The sequence below is a fragment of the Microtus ochrogaster genome, linkage group LG3 (genome assembly GCF_000317375.1).
Source record: "Microtus ochrogaster isolate Prairie Vole_2 linkage group LG3, MicOch1.0, whole genome shotgun sequence".
Lineage (NCBI taxonomy): Eukaryota > Metazoa > Chordata > Mammalia > Rodentia > Cricetidae > Microtus > Microtus ochrogaster.
In genome coordinates, this window is record NC_022029.1 from 44,426,018 (window position 1) to 44,444,052 (window position 18,035).

General features: G+C 48.0%; 1 protein-coding gene across 1 annotated transcript in view; it reads left to right on the top strand.

Moving 5' to 3' along the window:
• Positions 1-18,035, top strand: part of Wipf3 (WAS/WASL interacting protein family member 3) — a 138,108-nt gene that overhangs the window by 42,843 nt on the left and 77,230 nt on the right. Inside the window, exon 2 of the mRNA XM_026785948.1 lies at positions 12,453-12,530. Within this exon, the coding sequence (XP_026641749.1) occupies positions 12,453-12,530 (78 nt within the window). The remainder of the gene's footprint in view (positions 1-12,452; positions 12,531-18,035) is intronic.

An 18,035-nucleotide genomic window follows, 5' to 3' on the forward strand; every position in this document is an offset into this window, starting at 1 on the left:
TTTGTAATAGCCAGAACCTGGAAACAACCTAGATGCCCTTCCATGGAAGAATGGATGAAGAAAGTGTGGAATATATACATATTAGAGTACTACTCAGCGGTAAAAAACAATGACTTCAGAAAGCTTCAGAAAGCAGTTTTAACCCTCTGACTGGGATACAGGGGAGTGGTGTCTTTGGGGGAGGCCTGGAGCTAAGAGTTCCCTCTGGGATGTGTGAAGACTCAGCTGCCACTCTGTAGATGCTGAATGGACAGGATAATAAGACAGCAGACATGGCCTGCATTGCCACTGCTTTCACAGTCAGCTTCAGAAAACAAACAGGTGCTGTCCTCTGTCCCAGAAATCAGTCACAGAGAAAGAGGCTTCGCCCAAGCCCCCACAGCAGGAAGGTGGCCACAGGCCATCTAATCAGGGTTTAAAATTCCAAGGCATTTGCTTCTCCCTCAGAGGTTCACATAGTCAGAAGCTCTGAGGGGAGAGCTCTCAGACCCCTTCCTGAGGCTTCTGCACAATTCACAGCTTGTTTCTCTGAGGTGGGGCTTCCTCAGCCTGGGCCACTAAGCTGCTCAGGTCTCATTCCCTGGATAATTCTGACCACCGCCTAAGGAGAGAGCAAGAAGAGAGAGGTTTCTTCTCCTTCTCCTTCTAATGAGTTAGCAAGATTTTCACCTTCTAAGTCCATTAAATCTAAAAAGCTTCCACCTTTAGAACAAAGCTTCTTTCTCACTCTGGCTCTATAACAAGTTGACTGCCCTCCTATAAAGGAAGTTACCCTCACCTGCTCTTCTGCAAAGAGAAATACTGCTCCTTTCCTGCGCTGCGGGAGAAGCAGCGGCCAATAGGTGCCTTACAGCTGCTGCCTGAGGTTATCTGACCTGTAACGTTCCATTAAAAGCTCTGTGAGGTTGACCCCATGTGGGGGGCAGCAGTGGACCCTGCGATGATCATCACTCTGATTCCATCCTTCAAGAGCATCTGAGCAGCAACAGTAAATAATAAAGATGCCAGAGCAGGGACTCTGTCTAGTCTTCAGAGGTGTAAAGACAATGCTATCCCGGGCAAACAGGCAGGTCTGGTTGGTTCTCTTCCTTGCGGTGTATGAGGGGGTGCCAGTAAAGTTCTGTGACTGTGTAGGCCAGTAGAAGGATTCTTGGATACAGTTTTAACCCAGACAGTATGGAAGCTTCCGGAGGGATGGTGAGCATGGAACTCGGTAGCGCTTGAAGCTCACCCTCCAAGAAACACCTTTTTTCCAGTTCCTATGTAACATGACATGCTTTTCCAGCCCATCGTTTGGGTGTTCTTTTTGAGGGGGCTGTTTTGTTTTTTCTTCCCCTATGATTTCAGTGAGGGAGTTGAGCCCGGCTTCTCCAGCAGAGCCTGATCTACCTCGTAGTTTTTCATCATCTTTTCTCTCATACTGTAGTAGAGTTACCATTAACTGTGAGTCTGTCTTCTGACTCCGGACTAAAACTGCTGTTATCCGAGGGTCCTGCCATTTCTCTCACGCTGTACTGAAACTGCTGTTATCTAAGGGTTTGTTTTTTTTTTTTTTCACTTTGAGTTTTAAATTTGCTCCAACCTTATGGGCAATTTCAATAATTTTTCAATTTTCTTTTGGGCCAGAATCACCAGAGTGCTGGTCACCAGCCATAGTAAAGATTCTCGGCTGCTCTGAAGAGCTTTCCTCATCCCCTGTGAGAAAGAAACGTGTCCTGACTGCTGAGGCTGCCGGCCACATCCTCTCCCAGAGAACTCAGCCCCAGAACAGCCAAGCACTTGTCACTGTCACTCAACCAAGCCCAGCTCCACATTGGAGGTGCCTCCCTAAAGGCACGGATTTCCAACAGCCCCAAAGTGGTGTTTGTAAGTCTATGCCCTCCCAAGTAACGATAAAGTTCTAATTCAGACGAGTGACTGGCCCTCAGTTCCAGCCTTTACTGAGGGCTTCTACTTTTACAAAAGGGGAACTGGGATACTGTTGGGTCCACCAATCAGCAGCTGCCTCCTGACCCAAGAGACTTTTCTCCTAGCACCAATCCAAGCCACCTCACACGATCGCCATGTTATCACCATGACACCTTGCATACTCCCAGTGACTCCTCTGCCTTCCTCATTGTGACAGTTACAGAAGATGGGTAGCATCATCACTGTGTCCCAGGGAAGAGAGGCAGGGTAACAAGGAGGGGCTGTAAATTCACAGAAACCAAACTGTAGGCACTGATGGCAAATCTTACACGGGACTTTATTGTCTTCATTGTCTGAGGGTGGCTGGGGCAAAGTTACCCACCTAGCCCCCTTGTATCTCATTTTTCCTCATTGGACAAAGGGGATAGTTATCATAATATATGATTGTAGTATTATTATCACTAGATCTTAAAATAACACGTGTAAAGTACCCAGCACACCATTTTTAGCTAAGGCTAAGTTTCTCATAGACCTTTATCCCAGGTCACTTCTGTGCGCCGAGAGTCCTCACAGGAAGCCGCAGCTACAATCACAGCGCCAAGAGCAGTATTCAGCCTGTGAAACTAGACTTTGGCTTCTCTGTCCTCTTCCCCCTCAAAAGTGGCAAGCAAACTGTGAAGACCAATTACCTAGTAGAAGAAAAGACAACTTCCCTTTGTTCCATCTGATTTAATTTCAATTTCTAAAATTATTAAGAAAGTCACTCCGAGGTGCTCTCAAGCTGAAACGGCAAAGAGCAGAGGCTCAAGACGTCTGTGTAAGGTAGCCTCTCCTGCCCAGATCCCCAACCTTCCAGTCAGACTCACTGCACCCCGATGGGGAGATAGATACGTCTCTGGAAAAAAAAAAACAACAACTCTGTGGTTAGGAGAGAAAGGTTTGCGAATGCCAGCCACTGCTGTGCAGTAAGGGGCCTCACCCTTCCTGACCCTGGCAGGGCAGCCTGCCATCATCTGGTCTTCCACATAGACATAGAGTCACCAACCAGAACACAAACTTCTTTAGTAGGACAAGGCAACAAATAATACCTGGATGAGATGTCCACCGAGGGTTTGGCTACTTAGTCCCCAGCTAGTGGCTATTTAGGAAGGAGGTGTGGCTTTGCTGGAGGAGGTGTGGCTTTGCTGGAGGAGGCATGATGCTAAGGGTGGGCTGCCAGGAGCCCAGCTTTGACCCTATCAACACAGGCCACAGCTCTAATGTCAAGCCACAAGCTGGCAAATCCAGAGAGGTTGTGGGGCACTGCCCTAATGCCACCCTCCACTGGGGTTAGAAGAATGAGATAGTAAATGAAGGATACCGATAGGTACACCTGAGTTATGCTTGCCTGTCAATGCATCTGCGACATTATCCTATAGAGTCTAGGAATCGGGGTTCATCCATCTCAACTTCAGCACCTATTTTCATTTTTTTATTATCTTAGGAAAGTAGATCTCTCTCTTTGTTTCTCTCTCTCTCACACACACACACACAGCACACACAGATGGCATTTCTGTACAATTTCACTGATTTAGTTTGGAGGTTTTAGTATCTAAGATCCACTGGAATAGTTTACAAAACACAGACTGTTACATTTCTGGTCCTTAAAAACCCAGTTTAACTGGCGATGAGAAAAAAAAGCCCAGTTGCACTAATGAGGTAAGTGTACAGAGAAAGAATCTGTCATTTTGAGTGAGGGGAGGAGACAGCTAACCCAACATCCCGTCTGAGATAGGCAGTATTTGAAAACTCACCATCCGAGGTTGTCACTAGGAACAAGCATCTTCAAAGCCCTCTGTTTCTTGGCTGACAAGGACAAGAACACCTGTGGTCTGTGTTCTTTCACATGTGTCTAAGACCTGAGGAATTTCCTTTTGTGCTGGCTCTCTCCTGAAGAGCAGTTCACTGAAGAACCCCAAGAAGCTTTTCTCGCCTTTCAAACAACAATTGAAGAGACACTGGGCCTTGTGAGTGTGTGAAGCTGAGCAATCTAAGAGCCTTCTCTCCTGCTTTACTTGTTAATTTGGGGTCTTGTGCTGACCTCAATCAGGAGAAGGAGCAGAGGCTTCGTTCTAATATAACTGAGCCCTACAACCACTCCGGTTTTGCCAGCTTGTGGCTTGACATCTAGAGCTGATAGGGTCAGTGCTGGGCTCCTGGCAGCCCTGACAAGCTAGGCCCACTCACCTGTTCTCGATTAGACAATTAGTTAGATGCATCACAGTGAAAAGCAGAGGAAGGTGATTTAGTCCATGTGAGCACAGTGGGAAGAGGAAGCAAAGGCTTAGTGACCCTGCTCCCTCGAGTCCATCTTTGGGATTCATGACTCAAGGTTGAGGTTTTAAATAGACCGTGGGATGGCTTTTCAAGTAAAGACACTTGCCATCAGGCCTGTGGGCCTAAGTTCAATCCCTGAGACCAACATGAAGAACTGATTCCTGCAAGTCATCCTATGACCTCCACATGTGCATGCATGCTTTGGCAGACAGACAGACAGACAGACAGACAGACAGACAGACAGACACACACACACACACACACACACACACACCATCTAGGGGAAACAGAGGTAAGTGGAAGGCTGATCACTAGGCATCACTACTCAGTCCTTCAAGGTGGTCTAAGAAGTTGTCAGAACTGTGTGGAAACTCTTCAGGAGACAAGTTCCTCCTCTGGCTGGCAGCAGGCCCCAGCCTTTCCCTTCTCGTAGCAGGAGACCCCTGGGGAGATTCAATTCCTTGGGTACCATTGATTCAATAGTCTGATAACCAAAGGAGGGGACACAGACCTCCCTTCCCGAGCATCCTTATTCCTGCCATTTTACGTCACAAATATAGACTTTTACTTCTTAACCCCCAGCCTCACCCAAAATTAACCATGGATTTTAAGATTAAGTTGTCCTCAACAGCAACGTCACTTCCAGGAGTTCCCCTTTGCTACCGCTGACTGACAGCAAGAAAATCTACCCATAATGCCGTGTGAAGCGACGGGTACAGTGTGTGTGTGCACACACGTGTTAGATGGATGGAGATGTGTTTCAGAAAAAGTACCAAAACACTGTTCACGATTATCTGTACTACAAAATAGAGAGGGATGACTTGTAATTTTCTTTATCTTGCACTTCTTTCTGAAGGAGCAAAGGGACATGGACTGTTTCATCACTGAAAACAAAATAGACCTTAAACATAATTTTCTGTTTAAAGCCAAAGGAATTACGGTGGCTGCCTTCCTGGGGAAGAAGGGGAACCGATAATGGACTCGGTGATGGAATTGCCACCAACGGTTTTTAGTTTGATTTGGGCAAGTATAATGTATTGATACACACTGCCCTGACATTGGGCAATGGGTAAATGAAGTGAGTTCACTTGGCTCATGATTCTGGTGTCTGGAGGGTCTACACAGCATGGTGCTGACAAGTGGCAAGGCTCCTTAGCAGTGTCACGACATGGTGGATGTTCTGAAACAGATCCAAACCAGAGAGGTCACATGTTGAGAGCTGAGTGACTCTTGCTCTTTAATCTTTAATAGCAGCCTGCTCGGTGAAAGGAAACTCATTCCAAACCCCTCTGTGAGCCTAACATTGATCCCTTCACAGGGTGCCCTCCAATCACGTTCCACCACGCCCCACCTCTTAAAGAGCCCGTCACCTGTTAAACCTCACTACAATGCAGGCCAAGCATTCAGCCTGGGAAACTTTAGGGACAGAGAATAGCCAAACATGGCAGTAGTTTTCATTGCCCACCTTTGGAAGATGCGTGGGACATGGTGAAGAAGGAATTACAGCTTGACTTGTAGATAAGAGCTACTGACAAATGTTAGTTCTCGTCATCTTTATCGTCATCCTAGGACATTGCCCACCACCTGCTTCCCTTCCTCTCTGAGACAGTGAGCTCTTGTCTATTGCCCTAAAGGAACTTCCAACTCTACTTTCCCATCTTCCTCTACATGACCATGCAATCTCTGCTGTATAGAGATGTACTGGAGGTCATATCCTAGACATCCCAGTCCACGCCCTCTCTCTTCAAATTCATGCTATTTCATTCTTCAGCCTTTCTGGCAGTTCTGACTACTCTACTTGACAGCCAAGAAGGGTGAATGAATGCCTTCATCTGGTAAAGAGTCCCTTGGCTTATCTTCATCTCTTGTCAGGAGTTCCCACGCCAATTATTTCTCTCACTTCATGATGGAGCACCGTACTTCCTGTCAGTACCCTCTCTTCCTACCACCTTGCACTGTTTCTGGCCAACAATGACCGGCCTCGTGGAAGGAAAACACATGGCTAACCTTGTGTTATTTGCACTTGCCAACTTTGAGACGTGTAAAGAGGAGACAAAGGCTCTCTTTGGATGCCTGACTAACCACGGTCTGGGTGGGCACATAATAGACCAACATTTGTCTGAGAGGAGCCCATCCCTCCCCATTGACTCTGTCAAAGGGCACTTTCACACAACATCACAATATCAACTGCCCTTGTCATCACTGATGCAGGGCTTCTGAGGTCAGGCCATTCTTGATGATCCTCAGACAGCTTGTCTGTTTAGGGGGTGTGAGTACAGAGAGTCCTCAGCCTGAACAATCTAGACTGTGTCTGTATGACCTTGGGCTACTGCTTCCTCTGAACATTTGTTTTCTATGCTGCTGCTGTTTGAAAGTTTTCTCCAGTATAAAGAAAAAGTTACACAGTAGAGATTTGACTCAGGGCTGCAGAAGGGGAGAGTCTATGACCTTTTACCCTGCCATGGCTTTATACCTTGCCAGTGAGGTTAGAGCCCTGGCTCACTAAGAGAGAGAAAAAGCATTCACATTAGCTGGCTTGCCACCTCTAAGACTATACAGAAGTTTTCCTGGATATGTTAGTGGAGTCAAGAAGCTTTTTTTGTTAACTAACCTACTGAATCAAGGACTGGATGTTGGCTTATTCTGTGATTTGGGGCATGCTAAGTACTATAGTGTTCCTAACACAAAGACAGCATTTCTGTCTCCAAGGATACAGATGAGTAAACAGCTACCATACCGTGCTCTGGGTGCTGAAACAGATCAAGACAGGGGGGTTTTACATGTTAAAAGCCTGATCCACCACGAGGGTCCAGAAGGCTTTCTCAAAGGAAGGAATATCGAAGGAGGAAGACATCTCTAGAAAATAAGGAGCAGGAAGGTGTTCTGAGACAAAGAAATGGCCTGGGTGGAGGTGGTCAGTAGAGCAGATGGTGAATCCAGGGGCTTAGCTGAAGTACAGTATAGCTTTAGGGGTAAGCGACAAAAGATGAGACAGCACTGGCCTTAGAGGTCTTACATTATAGATAGCACCACACTCTCAGGCTTTGTTGCACATGAAATCAGAAGGGAATGACTAAGGCTTGCCAGCACACCAGTTAGATGATAAAAGTTGCTCTTGAGAAAGATTAGCGAAGTTGCAAGGCCTTACAGCACTGTGAACCCAGGTTGAAGGTGATGACAGGAGACCAGACATGAGCTCCAGCAACAGCTGCAGGAGTCGGCATGGAGCAGAAGGGGTGTGGGAGGCAGAAGGTGGCAGATCAGATGGCAGGGGTGGAAATCAGGGGGATGATAGGGCAGCCCCAGTTTGGAACTTGAGAGCATCACTGAATGTTAGTGTCATGAACAGAAGCAAGGGACGTAGGAGGATGGGATTCTCTTAAAGGGGCTTCCATTGTGATAGGATAGTGCCTACCAAGATGAAGGACCACTGGGTACCACTGAGCTGAGACATCATGTGTCCAGCTGCTGTAGGTGGTGGGCTGGGGAGTGGGACAACAGTCTGGTGGGTTCATTTCTGTGTACAGCTCTTCTCCTCAGAAGTCCCATGACTTACACAAGCCTGTTAACCTCTGAGGTTCCTTTTCATCACTGAACCTTGGGCTTGCTCTGATGATCACTATGATAGCACAGGGGAAGCCCTTATAAACTATGGATCTCTGTAACTCCAATGGGCATTTCAACAACAACGGGGAGGGGGGAAGACTGAGGGTAGGGTTCCTTTGTGAATGATGAACACTCTGAACTACAGAGAAGCTGAGAAAACAGGTGAAGAAAACTAATCTCCCCAGGAGGTGACAGGCCTGGAAAGCAAGGAGGGGCCTACTGCCCATCAGCACCATCTTCCTCTGTGCTCAGTCCTTTCAACCCACAGAGTAAAAGGAGGTGAGCTTTTCTCTAGTTAACTGGCAGTATTGGGAGGTAGCACCGAGTATTGTTAAAATTATTTCATTATTCTCACTCACATCTTACTGCATCTTATTTGTAAGTTCAGCTTCATTGTTGGATTTCCTGGACTTAGTCCTGCTTGCAACTTCACACCCATGGGGGTTGGGAGCACCCTCAAGGCTCAGAAAGGACTGCTGTTTCTGTTTGACCCCCTGTACTCAATTCTTTCTATAAGACCTGGAGTAGAGTTTCCGGGTCATATGGTTGCTCTTGTTCCCATTTGAAGGGACTAGCCAAGCTTTCTTAGTCTGGCTCTCTATTGCTGTGATAAACACCATGAGCAAAGCAGCTTGGGAAGGAGGGGGTTTACTTAGCTGACCCATTAGAGTCTGTCATCCAGGGAAGCCAAGCCTGGAGGTAGGAACTGAAGCAGGGGCCACGGAAGAATGTTGCTTCCTGGCTTGCTCTTCATAGATTGAGTTCTCATAAAACCCAGAGTCACATGCCCAGGAGTGGCACCGCCTACAGTGGGCAGGGCCCTCCCACATCAATTATCACTCCCACATCAATTATCAGTCAAGAAGATGTTCTACTGACTTGCCCGTAGGCCAATCTGATGAAGGCATTTCCTCCATTGAGATTCCTCTTCCAAGCTGGTGAGTTGAGACATAAGTAATCAGCACATAAACCATTGCAGAGACCTCACCATTCCATATTCTTTCTAGCAACAGACAAGGCTCCCAAGTTACTAACATCTTTAACAACACTCGCTATTTTCCAATGTCTCATTATGGCTAGCTTTCAAGATAAGGTTTCTCTGTGTAACAGCCATGGCTGTCCAAGAACTCACTCTGTAGATCAGGCTGGCCTGAACTTGGAGATCTGCCTGCCTCTGCCTCCTGAGTGCTGGGATTAAAGGTGTGCACCACCCCAACACCACATCCTGGTCTCATTGTGGCTATCTTTGTGGGTGTGAATTAATGTCTCATTACAACCCCAAGGCCATTTTTATTTTAAATGCTAATGATTTATAAAACTAAGTATTCACAAAAAGACTGCTACATGAATATTCAAAACAGCTTAATTTGTAATATCCCCAAACTAGAAGCAACCCAAATGTCCACTAACAGACACTGGCAGATCTGTACAATGAAACACTAATTAGCAGAATAAAGGAACAAACAATACAGAACATATGGATAAGCCTCAAGCCATCATATATGGTTCAAGCATATAAAATCTAAAAAAGACAAAACAGTTCCAGACCTGTGATTTTCCTGGCCGGGAGGTAGTGACTGGTGGTGACAAAGAACACGTGTGTTGACCAATATTGTGGGTACTTCAGAACAGACATTTCTCAGGACCCATTAAACCCCAAAAGGTTCATTGTGTTTATGTAAAAACTTTGTTTTTCATAAAGTTCGTGAGTTCAGTTTTAGACAGGCGACATGTGAAGTTCCAATTCTCTTGGGCTCTCACTTCCCTGAATGCCTCTCCTTCCCTGGTCCCTGTCACTAGAGATGTCTGTGCGTTCATGGGAACACAGTTCAGGTGTCACTGCCTCCCCCTCCCACCAGGCAGGTGGCCTCCCCCAAATCTATCGCCTCCTCTGTGTTAGCTGTCCATCCAGAACACGCTCCTCCATCACGCAGAATGGCACCCTCCTCTCCCCTCCTGCAGTCTAAGCTGCTGCTTCCCAGAGGACAGACCTGTGAATCCATCTTTGTTCTCTGCGCACCAGAGCCGTTTCACTGCGCAACAGCTGGTTTATAAACATGTGATGATATGACGCGGTTTAAACCCCTCGGGTTTCTTTAGTGCCTTCTTTCTAAAGACCCCAAGAAATTCTGGAATTGACAGGAATATACCTAGAAGTATATTTGTCGCAGCAGAGGTGTGGAAGGGAGCTACTGGAGGTGTCTGATGAGTGATAGGAGCAGATAGGAGGATTTGTTTTTTTTTTTTTTCAAGTTACCTTTTCCATTAGGAACACATTTAACTGGAAAATTGGACCCCTAAAAATGTTCCTTTCCAAATTGGACTGTCCTTATTTGGGACAAGATGGGTAGAAAACAAATAAATACTAGTGTCCTTGAAGGATAAAAAAAAAAAAAGGAAGGAAGGAAGGAAGAGAACATCAGCGGCTTAAACAAACAGTAGCAACTTTTTCTTTTCCCCTAATAAGTAGTCCAGAGGTGGACATCTGCTGGCTTTGGCTTAGGTGCCCAGCAACACAACACTGTCTATATCAGAATACGCTCTGATACTCTGTCTTTGCTGATAGTGTTGGTTGGCATTCATTGTTTCTTGGTTGAAATCTAGTTGTATCATCACTAGGTATCAAAGCATAAAGAGAATAGAAATGGAAGAGACAGACGCACATAAGCACACATATACACACCCAACTCCTTCTTCCAACTCATTGGCCAGGATCAAGCCAACTCAGGTCCCCAGACTTAGTAACAAATGCCTTTACTAGCCCAGCCATCACATCTGCCCCTACTGCCTGCATTATGACGTTTTTTTTTTTATTGTTGTTATTTGGGGATATTGTTGTTTTACTTTGGTAGTACTGGGGATTGAACTCAGTTAGGCAAGTATGCTTTCTAAGAAAGTCTAGGTGATCAGGAAGGGTACTGTTCCTATAGTCTTCAGTCTTTGACTGGTCACTATTCTGAGTTCTGTCCATAGAAAAGATGGGGAGAGTTGGGGAAGAGTAACTTAGGCATAGCTCTGAGGGACTTCTCTAAGGGAACTGATCCTCTCGCAATGCCAGAGGAAAGGGATGCAGGGAGGACCACTTGTTACGTGAGACACTGAGCACTTGGACACAAAAACCTAATGATGATTTCAACCCCGAACAGGCCCATTCCTTAGGTTCCCATCACCTGGCACCAAGCACTTTAAAAACTGAAATACCGTGTCCTCCAGCAACTGTCCAGCTCATAAAATAAACAACTATGTCCATGCAACTAGTCTGTGCTTGGGGGACTCCACGGAAGACCTGGTGGGACTTCTACAGGCCGGTGTAAAAATCTCTTCTCTGCACATTGAGCTTGCCTTCCTTTTGAAATCTGAACACAAGGAGCCAAGTAATGAGAGTGAGGATTAAAAAAGGAGAAGAGGGTCCTTGGTGAGACCCCGGCCTTCTTAACAGCAATTACATGCAGAATGGTTAATGACTCCTAGTTGAAGTATATCCTTCCGGCCTCACGTCCAGGATCGTGTATCTACACATAACCCTCTTCACCTAAATCAAAAGAGAAAGCTGCATACTTGTCAATACAAAAGTGAAAGACGTCCTGAGTGTATTATTAATCCTTGATATAACCATAAGCCTATCAGGCTATAAACATGAGCAATTAGGGAAAGAGCTGAGGGCTTCTGGGTATACAAATATGAGGGCTTCTGGGTATACATACTTTGACCGTGTGATGCTGACACTGACTCCCTCCTGTGTGTTCCGAAATACCTCCTTGTGAGCACTGGAGTCGAGCCTGCCTCCTTCAGTTAGCACACTGGAGGACCCAGCAAGCTCACCAAAGAGCCTCAAACACTGAAGGGCCAGTTAAGATTCCAGCAGGACATCCTACATCGGCAGGGATCCTTAAGATATGAGACACCGCTGGACATGGCATGTTGCCTCAGGCACAAACCTTCTGCACCCTCCCAAGCATCAGCCCGTGGAACAGTGAAGTGGGGCAGCGTTTTGCTGGCCACCCAACTTCACTCCGAAGGCTTATTCTAGTTTTTAAACTGCCTTCTTTGCCCTTCAGCCCCACCTAAAGCTACTTACCTCCCCGTTACCAGGATATTTTGTGCTCACCTTGTATTATTCTTCGGGAGCAAACCTCTCTACCCAGCCCAAGTCCCAGTCTGAATTGGGTACCCTCTACTTATGCATACTGGATATCCTCTTGGCTCTGAATTGTACCTACTCCTCATCAGGACAACAAGCTTTCCAGGTCTCCTTTGTCCCCTTGCTTATGGCGCTGTCTCGGGCTTAGCGAGGGCTGGGAAATGTTTGGAATGCGTAGACGAGGTGGCGCGGAGAACTCCAGCCCTAGGCCACACTGTTCCGGGCTCCTACTTGGGACTCTGTACCTGGGAGGTGCGCCGCGCGGCCGGGACCCGCCTCCTGGGTGCCAAAGCCACCCCGCCCACTGGGCCACGTCCCCGTGCGCTAGGCGGCGGGGCTCCGGGGCGGCCGCAGCAAGCAGGTGGGGGCGACGGCTCCGCCTCCGCGTCCCAGCAGCGCCTGAGCCTGGCCCGGAGAGAGCGGGGAACACAGAGACCGGCTCAGCCAGGCGCGCAGCGACAACGCCAGGCGCGATCCGTAGACCGAGAGTGGACAGCGGGGACGACGGAGACCGCGGCGCCAGCTCGAGTCCAGTCCGCCCGGCCAGGGCCAGCTGCAGGTAGCGGCTCCGCTGAGTCCGGGCCCCGGGTGGAGTGTCCGACGCTTGCTGTCGACGGGGTGGTGGGGACAGTCCCGAGGAGGAGTGGCCTCCGGCGGTGTCAAAGACATTGGGCGCGTGAGAGTGGCCAGGGACCCCTCCAGATTGCAGTCCCAAACCGTAACTACGATCCAGGCGCTAGCTCCGAGTAGCCGAACGCCGGCTACTCCGCTCCCGCCCGCACCGGGTCGGAAAGGGACCAAGGCGACTACCAGGTTACCTCAGGGCGGGTGACCTCCCAGGACAGCACTGTTCTGAAAGCAGCTTCTGGAATGGAGGCTTGCTGGGCCTGGTGCCCCAAGGGGCTCTGCTTTCTTTCCTCACACCACCCCCTGAGAACAAAAGGGTAGGTCTCTCTGAGGTTGGAGCTGTCCCTGGGAAGGGCCGTGGTGAAGAAAATAGATCAGGGAACCTACACAGTAGGAAGGGACTTAAGGGTATTGGAGCAGCCAGGGAGAAAACCAGTTCCAGAGCTGAGAAGTGACTTATCCAAGGTCACACAGCTTCTGGCGACAGAGCTGAGCCAGGAGCTCAGGTGACCTGACTCCTCAGAGGTCAGAAGTCAGAGAGTGTGTATCTATTATCTCTAGCCATTTACAGCAGGCCACAAGCGGTCTTTAAAGTCCTTTGGAGGTGCAGAAAATTGGGTAACTGTGGCCGTTACCCTGGATGCTCAAAAGGGGGTGGCAAATTTGGGAGAGGGGCACGCTGGCTAGCACCATTCCTCGGGAACGGTGCCTAATGCACTCCTGGAGTGCCAGCCAAGTGTGTATGAGGACCAAGGGTCTCTAGTTGGACAGATATTCTAAGGGAAAATCCAGGAAACCTGTCCAGTTGCCTAAGGACAAACTAGAAGTATCTCTGACACTCTGAGGACACCCCGAGGAATGCTACTGTCTGGACGTTGGTATTCCATCTACTGTCTGTGCCTGGGGTCCTGAGATGCAAATGAACACCTTTGCTGGGTAGACCTGTGTTGTTTAAAAAGTTTGCATGCCTCGGTCTCCTCCTTGCTAGAATCCTTTGTCACCTCAGAGAGGATCGGAAGAGGTGTACCATCCCTCAGTCGGTATTGTAATCATCACAGACACTCCAGCCTTGTTTTAAAGATTCACTCCTTTAACTTTGTGCCTGAATGTATGTCTAGGCACCGTGTGTGTGCCTAATGCCCCTGGAGGTCAGAAGAGGGCATCAGACCCACAGAACTGGAGTGTTGGATGCATCTGAGCCACCCTGTTGCTGCTAGAAATGAAGCCCTTCCTCTGCAAGGCAAGGCTTTTCATCGCTAACCTTCTTCTGAAAACTGTCATCTCTAGAGCAGTGGGAGAGACCCCAAGGGAGCTGACTCTGGGCTTCCCCCTGCCCTGGGCAGTCCTTCAAGGCGCTTTGGGTCTAGACATACATAGATAGACAATCAGGAAGTTATGTGCTTTGGATTTGTGCACGTGACTTTTGCCATTTTTTTTTTACTTCATTAACAACTTAAGTGAGCGTTGGATGCTGAAGGGCACTGGCCGTGGCAGTGCTCAGATCGCTGCAGCTTTCCAGCTAATGTACTTTAGAGATGCATTTTAAACCCACAAAAACCAAATCAGGAGAAACAGGGAGAAGGGCAGGGGAGAAAAAAAGATGGAGTAGACGTCACAGGAAATGGTGGGGTACTGTAGGGTGCCCCCGCAAGCATTAACCTGAGAGTTCAGCGGTTCCCTGTAATTGTGCCTTTTCACTGCTGGGAAATTGACAGGGGTTAACTGAGTTGCTCAAGAAAGCCGAGGATAAGGAATTGGGTCTGTAGACTTCACATGAGGAATGTACCCTACATGTGCAATTTTTGGTCCCCTAATCTCGGCGGAGGAGTCGGGCTGCCTTACTAGAGCTGAAAGGCTGCTGTGCACCCCGTTTTAGTCCTGCCAGGAGTCTCGGTGTTCAGGCACTTGCGACTGTGACACGGCGCTCCACTCAGCAGCCAGCAGCAGAAGGGGTGGAGGAGTGTGTGTGTCTAAGAACATTCAGTTTCAGGAACGGGAGACAGCCAGCTGGCCCAGCCTGGCAACGCTCTTTTTAGGCGATTGTTGTTCAGCAAGCGTACAGCACAGGTTGAGATTCTGCAGTTATTCCAACACACCCCACAAAAAAGGAGTAATAGAGCCGGGGAAAGAGCTGCAGCACCAAATGAGAGTAACGCAGAAGAACGGAGAGTTTTCACCAGGAAGCCTCAACTCTTCCTGCTCTCTGTGGTTGACAGACATCTGTTCATTGGTGCTAAGACTGAAAAATCTACAAGGGGGGGGGGGCAAGGTGGCTCAGTGAATAAAGGAGCCTGTGCCAGGTCTGAGCTCAACTCCCAGAATCCACATACTGGAAAGAGAGAAATGATCCCTGCAAGTAGTCCTCTGACCTCCAGAGTTCAATGCAGGGTGTGTGTGTGTGTGTGTGTGTGTGTGTGTGTGTGTGTGTGTATGTACATACACACATAAAAAATGTAAAATCAACCTACAAAAATAACTTAATGGAAGAAATGAAATTGATTTACCTGCATATGTGATAAATTTTTGGGACACAGTCACATCTTAAAACAAAGTGAATTCCTGAGAAACTTGCCCTGGTGTATGATCTAGTGACCTTATGTGTGTGTCTAAGTCCCGAACTTAGAGACATAGAAACATTTTTGTTTTACCACAAGTTCCTGACTGTGCTTGTGGGGACTGTGAGGTTTAGTGGGAGAGACCACTGAGCAGGACCACTAAGGCAGGTATGGTGGGCCCTCTCAGCCGCCTGTCTGTCACAAAGTTACCTCCTAATGAACTGTGCCTTCTCAAGGAAGTGCTGCTGCCATCTGGCTGCTGGAATATTTAGAAAGGAATTGTACTATTTGACTAACGTGGCTGATAGCATATGACAAAACAAACTGAAGAGGAAACTAGTAAATCAGAGTTCAGCTTGATGAGAAGATGATTAATTAGTTCCTTCACCGCTCTAGCGAGCCCTGGAGCCTTTGCGCTCACGATGGCGCTCAGCAGGCAGGCTGCATGCTGCTCCCTGCCTCCAGCCACTAATGCATTTTGAAAGCTCCCCTTGCTATTTGAGCTAGCTCTTTCCTTCCTGTGGGGGACACTAGGGAGGGGCTCTCCCCACGCCAGGTATGCAGCAGGGATTGCATTGCGGACAACAGTATTCACACATCAGGCGGAACAGAATGAATGTGGAAAAAAAAAAACGCCGTGTGGGCACTGAGTGAGCCAGACACCATTGGGAAAGTGTTCCAGAGCATCCAGAAGGACTGTTCATCCCGTCCCTGATGGGTGATGGATTCCAGTAACAGGACGAGTTTCAGATGGCAGCACCCAGAAGGAACAACCAGACCCATCTTTGGACCGGAAGTTAGAGTCGGCTCCAGGATGCACTGGGAGGAGGCTCAGGTGACCTCAGATCCGTGAACAGGGCTGTCAGAGCAAGGCACCCAGGCTGCTATCCACTGTTCCTAAAGCTAATGACTAACTCCTGCCAGGGCTAAGAGTCTGAGAGACAGAAGCCATTCCAAGAACCTTCATAGGGAGCTTCGCCTTCTTCCTCCCACTGTTTCATTTTCAGCTGCTGTTAAGATTTATTATTAATTATGTGTGTCAGGGTGGGGGGTATATGTGCAGCTGCCCTCACAGTCCAGCAGAGGGCATTGGAGTTATAATAAGCATCAGTAGACCTGATGTGGGTGCTGGAAACCAAACTGAGACCCTTTCCCAGACCATGAGCCATCTCTCCAGCCCCTCCCACCATTTAAGGGAACTCAGAAGCCAAGGACTAAACTGCTCTCAGAATGAGGTGTGCTGCTCCACTCTGAACTCCCATGAACACCTCATCCTAACCCCACCATATCCTGGTCCTAGGCTCTGCTTTGCTTCAGTTCCCAGAGAGCAGATGCTAAACCCACGTGACAGATACTCCCTAAAAGCTGGCGAGTGAATGAATGAATGAATGCCTTTTACAGTGGTCCAAGAGCCTATTACCTTTCCATCATCTGTTGTTTGGCTTTTCCTGCCATAGCCCTCTCTGTTGCCCTGGATCCTCTGGCCTGATGGTAGAGACAGGATGTGAGGGCTGAGGATTTTTAGATTCAGCATGTGAAATCAGAAACAGATTGTTGTCTGTGTGGTGTCTACTTCAGAATTCCCGGGCTTGAGTTTATTGCTGACTCCCTGCATGATCCTAGGCAAACCCCTTGAGTTTTGTGTGACTCTCTTTTCCCTCTGTAAAATGGAAATGATGACAAGGCCTTTCAGTTAGGGTAAATAGGACCCTGTTGTACACATGGTGATTCTCAACAGATTATAGATTGTTTGTTATGATTACCATATCTGGGGCTTTTCATAAACTTTCAGTGAATGCAGTTTTCAGAGGGGAATCCATGTGGTTGCCGGGAATTGAACTCAGGACCTTTGGAAGAGCAGGCAATGCTCTTAACCACTGAGCCATCTCTCCAGCCCCAGAGGGGAATCAAATGCTGATCAGAGCTTCCTGGCAGCCAAAGCAAAAAGGGAAACTCAAATCTTTACCAGTCTACAGCAACCATGAGATAAACATAGACAAATCGCCAGTTCTTCCAGGTCCTGAAACCCGAGAACGCTTTTCCCTGGCAGGTCTTTAAGGCCAGCTCTGTTGTCATGGAGATCCAAGTCTTTAGCATGGCCTTGCCTTGCCTACAGACAATGGGTGTTTTGTGGCCCAGGACAGTGCGTGTTTTCTGGACCTTTATTGACTGTAGTTGTGGGGGTGGCGTGCCAGAGCGCAGCCCAGATGAGCACCCGTGTAAAGGCCAGGACACTTTGGTCTAGAGACTTGCTAAGACTCCTTCCAGAGATGCTAATCCTTCACAGACTCAGGTGGACATGAACCCCACTAGTCAACCAGAAAAGTCCTGAGGGTGTTTGGGAGCACAGCCCCATTAACAGGGACTGCTTTGCTGTCCCTGAAAATTATTTTCCATTTTCATGTGGGTATATGTGCATGTACATTTGTGTGTTTATGGGCACACGTGTGTGAATGTGCATGCACATGGATGCTCAAGCCTGTGGAGGCCCAAGGTTGACAGGGCTCAACCTTGACTGCACTTCCTTCTCATTAACTGTGGCAGGCTCTCTCAATCAAACCCAGAGCTCATCAATGTGGCTAGTCTCATTGTCTCGGCCTCCAAGGCTGGATTAGGCTGGATTATAGGCTGGTCATCCCACCTGGCATTTACTTAGGTCCTGGGAATCTGAACTCTGGTCCTCATGCTTGCTTGACAAATGTTCTAACCGCTGAGAAATCCCACCCCGTTCCCACACCAGTGACAGTTTTAGCTTCCAATTTAGAAAGGAGACATACTGCTGGGAAAAATAAAGAATGTGATGTTGTGTTTTAAACGTTTGCAGACTAGAATACTGATAGCCCCATTGTTTTGGCCGACCTTGTGTGTGTGTGTGTGTGTGT